Here is an 11,156-nt window from a genome sequence, read left to right as displayed (position 1 = left end):
TCAACTCACTCAGCAACAACTCTGAAGTAGGTACTATTCTCACTTATAGGAAATAAGCACAGAGCTTAAATTATTTACCCAGGGACATGACTCTTGAGAGTGAAGTTTAGGTTATATTCCTCTGTCTTACCGCTTGCTCAGTAAAAGTGAGGTTTCACATTAAATTTCACACATTTGTTTTAAATTATGTGGCTGACAATCTGTGCCATGTACCACTGATAATTATCAAGAACGTGTGTTAGGAGTGACAGTGGTCTCCGAAAACTGTCTTACACCACTATTAGGTTATGAGCTTTGCATTGTTCCACTTATGTGAAACAAGTCTGTAATGCACTTGATTGCTTTCCAACCTGTTGAAAAGCATAGTTGTTATTGTAGCTGAGGAGAGTGATAGCTGGCATCTAATTGGCAGAGTTGTGACAACTCCAGTTAGATGCCCCAGTCCTTTCAGAATCATGGTGTTAGTTTACATTATATAGAAACTCCAATAGGAAGGGAGATAAAAACAAGGGGAAGGCCAGAAGTACTGTCATTTTATGTGAGAATATATTAGAATGTAAAAGGACAAGAATGCTGACAAAGATGTGTAGAATTATAGACTTATTGTGAAGATTATAGGTTTATCTGTATAAGCAAAGATGATAAGCAGTCTACTCTTTCCATGTTAAAAAATAATCCTGGGGAGTTAGTGTTTGTGTGCGTGAACAGAAGTGCCAGTAGTTTAAATCTCACAACACTGTTTGCCTCTCAGATTCTTTAAGAAACTAGATACCTGCCCTGGCTGGTCTGGCTCCGTGGACTGAAGGACGGCCTTGCTGCAAATCAAGGGTCGCCGGTTCGATTCCCAGTCAGGACAAATGCCTGGGATGCGGGCCAGGCCCCCGGAGGGCGGGGGTCGGGGAGGAGCGCGAGAGGCAACCACACGTTGATGTTTCTCTCCCTCTTTCTCCCTCTCTGTCTAAAAAATAAATAAAATTTATTTAAAAAAAATAAAAAAAAAAACTAGCTACCTTAGAGAAAGTCTTAATACAGCGGGGATCAACTCTAAACGCCAGATTTAAATTCTGCAAAAGGAAGACTCCCCAGTTGCTGAAAAAAGATATTTATGTAATACAAGCCAAGAGACAGGTTTTGTGGGGGATTTTTACCTCATTACCGCACATTCCCGTTTTGGAGGGAAAAAAGTTTGATAGAGAATGCAAAATGGCGACCTCCACTGACGTCATGACTGCCTCGGTGGGTCGCGTATGGGGGCTCAGTAAGGGCGGAAGCAGGCTGAAGCCGCTTCAAGGCGCCTCTATGGGCGGTCGTGGACACTTCCGCAAAAGGATAAGGGTCAACATCATCGGCGGATGTGTCCTGGAGAAAGTTTACTAAGGGCGGAAGTTCTCATTTTAAGGGCAGAAAAGCCCTAACCCAAGAATAATAGCTTCAGCGTCTGTCGCGTTTCAGCCACTTCCGGGGCGGATCGGAAGTTGCTTTGTTTTGCTTCAAGATGGCTGCGGGGATGTATTTGGAACATTATCTGGACAGTAAGAGCAGGCTGGAGGAGGGGGTCAGGGGTCACAGAGTGGTGGTGGTGGGGGGTCGAAGCTGAGGAGATCTATGGCCCCGAAGTCCCGGTGGTTAGAAGGTTACAATTTTGAAGGGGTTCCGGGAAAGATAATATTGGAGGGTATGAAGAAAGAGGGGGCGGGGCAGCAGGATTAAGCCTCGCTTTTGGGGGTAGGTGAGGGAGGGGCTGCGCAATGGGGCTCCGGGATGTTGCTTGAAAGGCTGATGGACCTGGCCGGGAAGATACTTGCTGTCCCCATCTTTAGGATCTCCATCTTCAGGATATGGAGAGAGAGAGAGAGAGAGAGGGAGAGATAGATAGATAGATAGATAGATAGATAGATAGATAATATATATAATTAATGTATGTAATTTGTATTTATATATAATTTATATATATACAATTTATTTTCTCAAAGTCATTCCGAATCGGTCGATTTAGTATATCACTCACTGCCACTTGGAGCAGAGACAAAGATCTTGTGGCTTCTCTGCTTATTGTTTCCCAGAAGCAGCTTCTGGTAACCATGGGGGTTTATAAGTGACCACTGTCAGATGATGAACTGAAACGCTTCTCTTCTTGGGGGTAATGATCCAGTTCCTTTCAAATGGAAATCTGGTGTTTTGTTTATGCCGTTTACATAGACCACCCCTTCACAAAGCCTATCACCCTATGCATTTACATTTGTCTTAGTGTTGGGAGTCATTCATTCATTCATTCATTCACTCATTAATTTATTGAGGGTCTGCTATGGGTCAGATATAATGGCAGGTACTGAGGATAAAAAAAAAAAAAAAAAAAAAGAATAAGACATAGCCCTTGCCCTCAAATGCTTAGTCTAGTAGGAAACAGATTCTGCTAATAAGTATAAAACAGTGTGACAAGTAAAATACTAAAAATACCTTAAAAGGACACTTGGTAACACTGGAGATACAGAAGCTAATTACCTGGAGATGTAGGTAAAGCTTTACAGAGGATGTGATGTTTGAATGGAGTCTTGAAGGCTAAGCGTTTGCTAGTGTAGAAAGAGAAAGGAAATTACAGACTGGGGAAAACATGAACAAAGCATTCTGATGGGTTTGTGGCAAGGTCAGGGGAAAGTGAGGTAAGAGTGTTTGATACATAGGACTGTAAGGTGGAAGAATGGGAGTGAGACTGGAGAAAGAGCATGGGGCTAGATATCTGCAAAGTCTTTTTTTTAATTTTATTTTATTGGAGATTTTTTCTTTTTTTAAGATTTTATTTATTTACTTTTAGAGAGCAAAGAAGGGAAGGGGAAAGAGAGGGAGAGAAACATCAATGTGTGGTTTGCCTTTCTCGTGCCCCCTACTGGGGACTTGGCCTCAACCCAGGCATGTGCCCTGACTGGGAATCAAACTGGCGACCCTTTGGTTTGCAGGCTGGCACTCAATCCACTGAGCCAGCCAGGGCAGTGCAAGGTCTTTTAAATCCAAGCTAAGAAGTTTGCACTTTAGTGAGGAACCAACAGGTTTTTTAAATAGAATGATTCTTATAAAGGAAAATGACTGATGTGTGATAAATTGGAGCATGATAACCTTTGTAAGAGGGAGATCAATTAGTGATAACAGTCCAGCTCAGAGATGAGAACCTTATCTCAGGGAGTGACACAAATATTTGGGAGTTAGATATGACAGGACTGACTGACTGACTAAGTGATTGAGAGAAAAGGAAGGGTCTAAGGTGACTTCTTGATTCCTTGCTTAGGAAGTGAGATAGACAGTATGTCATGAACAAGATAAGAAATTCAGGAGTAACGGAAATATATTTAATTCAACTTAGACCTAAGCATAGAAATGGTAATTGTATCCATGAGAATAAATGAGATCAAGATCATTCAGCGAAAACAGGTGAGAAAATGAGAGGGTTAAAGAGTACCATCGAGAAAACATTAACATTTAAGGGACAGACTATAGACACGTCAGTGTGGAAACTACATGTAAGTATATAATAAGATTCAGAATCCAAAGAGGAAGAACGTTATTCAAAGGAGAGAAGATGTCTCCAACTACTGTAGACTTATATTTTAGGATAGGACTGATAAGATCATTCGCTTTGATAAGTCATTGGTGACAAAGTAATCTGAGAAAACTGGTGGTAGCAGATCTGAGGTTATAGGTTAAAGCAGTGGAGGCATTTTAGAATTTGGAATACAGTCATGCAAAAAGGATTTTATTTTATGGGGGAGACTTAAGTATTCACGCATTTGTTCAAGTATTTATTGGAGACCCTCGAATGCAAATCACAATTCTAAACACTAGAGAAATAGAAGAGAAGAAGAAGACAGGCACATCTAGCCCTTCTGGAAGGCTGGGGAGACATACCAAAAATACTATAAATAATTACACAATTAATTATTTAATTATCATTGAATAAGAGCAAAGAAGGGTAGAGATAGGATAACGTGACAGCAAACTCCAGGGCACTTACTGGAGTCTGGGGTAGTCAGGGTTGAGGTGATGTTTGAAGAATATACTGAAATTTAGTAGGCCTGGAGGTATGGTGGAGATGGGATGAGGAAGACCAGGTGGTGCATTCCAGGCACATAGAGCAGCATGTGGAAGGCCAAGAAGCAGGAAGATTGCTGCCAAGTTCCAGGTGCTCAGAGAAGGCCAGTATGATCAGAGCAGACAGAACACAAAGGGAGACTGATATGAGTTAAGGCTGGTGTGAAGTAAGCAAGGACCACAAAGTACAGAACAGGACTAGAAATAGTGCTATAGGGAGTTACTGGAGGGTCATAAGCAGGAGAGTGATCAAAGTTGCATTTTTTATTTTAAAATCCTCACCTGAGGATTATATTTATTGGTTTTAGGGAGAGAAAAAGAGAGAATCATCGATGTGAGAAACATCGATTGGTTGTCTCCCATAAGCTCCCTGACTAGGGATGGAACTCGCAATCTAGCTATGTGCCCTGACCAGGAATCAAACCCACAACCTTTTTGTTGTACTGGACAATGCTCCAACCAGCTGAGCCACCCAACCAGGGTGAGATTTGCATTTAAAACAAAACAAAACAAAACAAAACAAAACAAAACATTCTGGCTACTGTAGGGAGAGCAGATTAGAAGTTTGTATGTGATGGGTGGTGGAGTATATTTGTAAGTTGAGAGCAAGGAGCTTGGACGCAGAGATTGACTATAAAGGAAAGGGAAGGGCTGATTTGTAAAGTTACAGAAGGGGGAAAAGGTGAGAAAGTTGTGCAGAGATAGAGGTTAGTTGTGAAGAGAGGCAGACATTGACACTTCTGAGGAAAGAATGATGAATGCTGTCCCAGATACATCCAGCAATTCAAAGGAGGGAAACCTGAGTCTTATTTTGGCCCTGAACTTTAAAAGCAGCTATAAGGCCTACGAAGTCCAGTGAGTCTCAGTTTTTCCTCTTCCCCCTAGGTATTGAAAACCTCCCCTTTGAACTGCAGAGAAACTTTCAGCTCATGAGGGACCTGGACCAAAGAACAGAGGGTATGTACAGAATAAGGAGTCCATCTGTATATTGAGTGTATGTGATCATTTCTTTTTCTGTTCAGTGTTACCATATCATCTGGTCTGATCTGGAGAACTTTGGCTTCTTTCTCTTTTTTACTCTCTTGCATTTCTTAAAAGGAAAATGATGATCTGCATTTCAATATCAGCCTTTCCATAACAAATGGACTATTGCAACAATACCTCAAGAATTCAGAGATGTTATGTTCTTTATACCTTCCACAAGAAGAATTCAACGAACCAAAGTCAACTCTAAAATCATGTCTGTTCTCCATGTTCAATATATTTATAGGAAGGCTAGAATCTTTCTACTCCACTGGATTGTTAATGTTACTCTCAAAAAATTCAGCATGGCTTTAGACTGCAACTAATGTTGATAGACAGGACCTTTGCTGTATGAGAAGTTCTTAGAAAGAAAAAAAAAAAAAAGAAGAAAAAGCAGCAATTAACATCAGGATCTCTACACTGTATTCTTCAACCTTACAGAAGCACTAGATACCATCTGTGGCCTTCCTTGGAAGTTGAACAAATTTGGCTGCATTGAGGCATTCACTTGGAGCCTGAGGCTACTCTGCAGTGGTCAGGTTGGTCTCTTCAAAGTCAGCGATGTCTGTTGGAGCTATCCCCCATACCTACTGAAGGATATCTATATATAGAGGTCTTCCATCCTTATGAAACCGTGCTCAAGACTGTAATAGCTGGTAATAGAATACCTAAAACTGTGATTTAAGTTACTCTGGGTAAGTTTACTCATGGAAAGGAGATCATCTAAAATTATGGACATAGGCCCTTGAGAACTGTCTGCTGAATTCTGAGAAACAGCTTGCTTTCTTTGTAATACAGTTCAAACTCGAGTTTATGCGGAGAAAGGCCAGTTGGAGATTATCAGACTATCATGCTTTTTCACCTTCTTTCAAGGGCCTTGAAGAAGTGGGGCATAAGCATAGTGTGCGCACAGTCCTTCCTGTTACCTGTCACTGCACTATGTTACAGTCATGCTTCTGTCGCTTTTTGTCAACATATTTTATGATCTCTACCAAATATAGACAGTAGACATCTATAGTCTCAGTGTCTTGGGACATTACCGGCCTTCCAGTATTAAAATTTTTGGAGCAATATGTAAGATAACAGAAAAAAGTGCTGGAAGTTATAAGCAAACTGCAAATGATGAGCAAAATAGAGTAGGCAGTAAGTTGAAGAATTACTGTGTCTCATTTTAAATGATGCATTATAGATGCAGAGCCAGGAGCAGCAGATGACCCATGACCCAACCTTGTTTACAACACTCAGAGTTGTGGGATATTTTTGCCACAAGAAACAAAGGTGGCTCTTGAGACAAAATTCATCGTTCAAGAAGCAGCAGCAGGAAGCCCGGCAAAGAAGCATCTTTAGACAGCACAAAATCATACTTTATATTAGTGCAGTGTGCAAAGGATCTATCATGTTTCAGTAATTTAAGTTGCAACTCTGATAGCAATGTTTTCAGCACCTAAAGGAACCTTTAAAACAAATACTGTCAATTTGTATTACTTGAGTACATGGCACAGTACCTATGAACATTCAGTACATTTTAGTTCAAAGTTTATCATGGTCAATGGAAAAGGTCGAAGCAACAAGAGGAAGAAGCTTGTATCACCTAGCCACTCAGGGGCCATTGTGACCAGGCCTCTCTCTGTTGTAGACCTGAAGGCTGAAATTGACAAGTTGGCCACTGAGTATATGAGTAGCGCCCGCAACCTGAGCTCCGAGGAAAAACTGGCCCTTCTCAAACAGATCCAGGAAGCCTATGGCAAGTGCAAGGAATTTGGTGATGACAAGGTGCAGCTTGCCATGCAGACCTATGAGATGGTATGGCCCTGTTCATGGCTCCCCACCTACCTCCCATCTATTCCTCAGGGTCCTCGACCCCTCCTTCAGCTGTGTTGGGATCTGTTTTGGGTCTGGGAGATCCATAGAATCTTGCTTAGCCAATTTTCTTTTACTGGCACTCACCTTGTACCTCTTCCTTCTTCCTTTCCACCCAGGTGGACAAACACATTCGGCGACTGGACACAGACCTGGCCCGTTTTGAGGCTGATTTGAAGGAGAAGCAAATTGAGTCAAGTGACTATGACAGCTCTTCCAGCAAAGGCAAAAAGAGTGAGGAGGGGGGCGGGCTGTGAGAAGCGGGTCGAGGAACCAGGGGGAGAAGAAGCCGGCTCTTCAGCTATGAGGGAGGGGCACCAGGATGGAAAGAGGGGGAAGAAGGAGGGCTTAACCCTTCTTTCTCCCTGCCTTTTGGCTTTCCCCCTCTTTCCTAGAAGGCCGGACTCAAAAGGAGAAAAAAGCTGCCCGTGCTCGTTCCAAAGGGAAAAACTCGGATGAAGAAGCCCCCAAGGCTGCTCAGAAGAAGTTAAAACTTGTGCGCACGTGAGTGTGTCAGGGAGCACTTTGCCAGAGGACATACTCCTCTCTCCCATGGCCCCACTCCACACCGCCCCTTGCCACTTTCTCTGCCTTCTGTGTCATATTCCCTCTCCTTACCATTTTGGTATCTGCTGGACAGAGAGGAGAAGCCCCAAATCACTTGCCCCACCAGGATCTCTTTCATCCACCTCTGAGAGTCTCAAGTTTTAGCTTCCTTTCCTGCGGATGACACTTTCTCTTCCTCTTGGTATACAGAAGTCCTGAGTATGGGATGCCCTCAGTGACCTTTGGCAGTGTCCACCCCTCTGATGTGCTGGATATGCCTGTGGACCCCAACGAACCCACCTATTGCCTTTGTCACCAGGTCTCCTATGGAGAAATGATTGGCTGTGACAACCCTGATGTGAGAACCATTTTGACTCAGGGTGGCGGGTTCTGGGGACAGGAAGTAGAAACAGGGTGGTGGGGAGTGGCTGACCGGTGGGACTTCAGGGTAGGAGCGAGATGATTGGAGTTGTTTGACCTTGGGACCTCTAAGAATTCTCCAAAGGGATGGGATAAAGGGACACCCCTAAGGAGTTAAGGTGGGAGGTGCTTCTTTTTTTTCCTCTGCGCCGCCCTGGCCTGACTTCTGCCTCTTCCATCTTTTCTAGTGTTCCATCGAGTGGTTCCACTTTGCCTGTGTGGGGCTGACGACCAAGCCTCGGGGGAAATGGTGAGTGAGAGCGCTGTGGTAGGAGCTGGGCTGCCCTCGCACTGAGTGGCAGAGAGCATTCTCCCTTACGCTCAATTCCTCCCTTCTCTTCTCTGTCATGTTCTGTTTCTTTCTAGGTTTTGCCCACGCTGCTCTCAAGAACGGAAGAAGAAATAGATAAGGGCCTCGGACTCTTAACAGTTTCTTCCACATCCCCTGACCTGGGCCAGTGGGGAGAGGAATGCCTGTGCTGGGGCCAGGGTTTCAGGGAGAAGTGAATGGTGCAGTGCTGTCGTCCCTTCTCCTTCCTTGTCCCCACTCCTGGTGCTGAGGCTGCACCCAAATCCTGGTAGGGAGGGGTGCCGCAGCCACTAAGGGTAGTGCTCTCATTTAGCCCGCCCCCTTCAGAAGGAAGTGGTATTGCCCACTGTCCTTTTGCCTCCATGCTGAGGTTGGTGCTGTATTTCCAAGGGATGGTCCTCTTTATTCCCCTTGCTTTGTATTTAAGGACTGGGACAGTAGCATGGGGGCGCCCCCCCAACCGTCCTAATTCCCTCCATCCTGTTGGGGGGGCTATGGTGTAATAAACTTTCATTGTTCTATTCCTGCTTTTCCATGGTGGGGGCTCCCTTTCCTCTGTGCCAAGAGGATTCGTCCTGGCCTTGTGAATGGGAGAGGGGTCAAGGTGGAATGCAGAGAAGCCACATGTAAAGGAACTTGGGTAGGTGAATAAAAGCTATACCTGTTGGCCTGCTGTATTTTTTATAGACACCATTTTGGGACATGTGCTCAGCATTTTTGTTTGTTTGTTTGTTCTGCATCTTCTGGGTTGGATAAGAGGTGGGAGATGACATGTCAAAAGTAAGACAAGACATGGAACCAGAAGTGCCCCAGAATCTCCAGCTACTCAACTTGGGAAGGACAAAGCTGGAGGTCAGGGGTGGTGTGCCTCAGACCAAGGGTTTCCAAAACTTTAAATTGTGCATCTTTTCTCCATGAAACATCTTTCACTTAATTTCCAATAAATGTGTATTTGAGTTTTATACATGTACTATTATACTAAATATTAGCTTGATTTATTATTTAAAACACAAAACAAAAACATATTTTTCCCCTACACCTGTGGATTGTCTTCCTCACCTCCCACTGGGAAACTACTTCCCTAGACTGAGCCATGTTTACACCTCAGCTGCACCTGGCCCCTGCTTTTGTTTCCCCTTTTGGCTCATTTCTTACCTGGAGGATTCTTCTCTGGTTCCTGCCCAGGTAGGCCCTGACTTTGTTTTGTATATTTCATGTCTGCCCCCCAACCCCAGAACTCTGCCTATAGTCAAACATCTAGGCCTCACTACCTATTGGGCAATTTGTTTCTCAAAGCCGATTTCCTCATTGTAAAGTAGAAATAATAATAATATCCATTATGGAATTCCCTTGCAAAAGAAATATGGTAATGCACATAAAAAATAACACATAACCTCCATTAAAGGTAATCAAAAAACCCAACAAAAGTCCTGGACCAGATGGCTTCACAGGTGAGTTTTACCAAACATTCAAAGAACTAACACCTGTAATTCTCAAACTATTCCAAAAAATTCAAGAAGAGGCAAGACTCCCAAACTCGTTTTATGAGGCCAGCATTACCCGAATTCCAAAACCAGATAAAGACACTACAGCGTAAGAAAATCATAAGCTAATACCCTTGGTGAACATAGATACAAAAATTCTCAACAAAATAGTAAACTGGATCCAGCAATACATTAAAAAATCATGCACCATGATCAAGTGGGATTTATTCTGGGGATGAGAAGTTGGTACAATATCTGCAAATTAATGTGCTACATCACAGGAAATGAAGGATAACAATCACATGATCATAATAGATGCAGAAAAAGCATTTGATAAAATCCAGCACCTATTTATGATAAAAACCCAGCAATATGACGAACCCATAGCCAGTATCATATTCAGTGCACAAAAACTAAATGTGTTTTCCTTAAAATCAGGAACAAGATGAGAATGTCTGCTTTCACCACCCTTATTCAGCATAGCACTGGAGGTCCTAGCCACAACAACAGACAAAAAGAAGAAATAAAAGGCATCCAAACTGGAAAGGAAGGAAAACTCACTATTTACAGATAACATGAATCTGTATATAGAGAACCCTAAAGATTCCACCAAAACACTACTAGAACTGATAAGTGAATTCAGCAAAGTAGCAGGATACAACATAAATATCCTGAAACCAGTTGCATTTTTATAGACAATGAACTACCAGAAAGAGAAACTTAAGAAAACAATCCCATTTACAATTACATTAAAAAAAAAACCCCAAAAAACAAAAAAACCCTGGGAATAAATTTAACCAAGGATGTAAAAGACCTATACTTGAAAATTATAAGACCCTGAAAGAAGAAATTGAAGAAAATACAGGTACATGGAAGCATATACCATGTTTGTGGGTAGGAAGAATTAACATCATTAAAATGTCCACACTACCCAAAATATAATTTCAATGCAATTTCTATCAAGATGCTAATGACATATTTCGTAGAACTAGAATAAATATTCCAAAGATTTATATGGAACCACAAGGACCCTGAATAGCAACAGCAATCTTGAGGGAGAAGAACAATTGGAGGAATCACACTACCTGATATCAAACTATATCACAAGGCCATAGCAATCACAGTGGATAAAAACACACATATGGATCAATAGAACAGAATAGGCCAGAAATAAACCCATGCCTTTATCATCAGTTAATAACTTGACAAAGGAGGAAAGGACATACAATGGGGTAAAGACAGTCTATTCAATAAATGATGTTGGGAAAATTGAACAGATGTGTGCAAAAAAATAAAACTAGACTAACCACCTTCTTACACCATGCACAAGAATAAACTCAAAATGGATTAAAGACTTAAATATAAAACTCAAAACCTAAAAATCCTAGAAGAAAACATAGGCAGTAAAATTTCAGACATTTCATGCAGCAATA

The 11,156-nt window shown here is 42.3% G+C and overlaps 1 protein-coding gene across 3 annotated transcripts; it reads left to right on the top strand.

Moving 5' to 3' along the window:
• Nucleotides 1–1,466: 1,466 nt before the first annotated feature.
• ING4 (inhibitor of growth family member 4) lies at nucleotides 1,467–9,136 on the top strand. 3 transcript variants are annotated; one of them, XM_054574733.1, is made up of 8 exons: nucleotides 1,467–1,532; nucleotides 4,966–5,037; nucleotides 6,740–6,906; nucleotides 7,083–7,188; nucleotides 7,362–7,467; nucleotides 7,720–7,867; nucleotides 8,118–8,179; nucleotides 8,296–9,136. In XM_054574733.1, exons 1-8 carry the CDS (start codon nucleotides 1,496–1,498, stop codon nucleotides 8,333–8,335), a joined length of 738 nt encoding a protein of 245 aa, XP_054430708.1. In that variant the 5' UTR covers nucleotides 1,467–1,495; the 3' UTR covers nucleotides 8,336–9,136. The 3 variants fall into 3 exon arrangements, with proteins under 3 accessions (XP_054430708.1, XP_054430707.1, XP_054430706.1); XM_054574732.1 differs by having other exon boundaries at nucleotides 7,083–7,197; XM_054574731.1 differs by having other exon boundaries at nucleotides 7,083–7,197; nucleotides 7,359–7,467.
• The last annotated feature ends 2,020 nt before the right edge of the window (nucleotides 9,137–11,156 follow it).

Source organism: Pteronotus mesoamericanus, unplaced genomic scaffold (genome assembly GCF_021234165.1).
Source record: "Pteronotus mesoamericanus isolate MK-2021 breed Mesoamerican mustached bat unplaced genomic scaffold, CSHL_Meso_final contig_263, whole genome shotgun sequence".
Classification (NCBI taxonomy): Eukaryota; Metazoa; Chordata; class Mammalia; order Chiroptera; family Mormoopidae; genus Pteronotus; species Pteronotus mesoamericanus.
The sequence above is the reverse complement of the archived record's forward strand: the minus strand, read 5'-3'. Positions and strand labels throughout refer to the sequence as shown.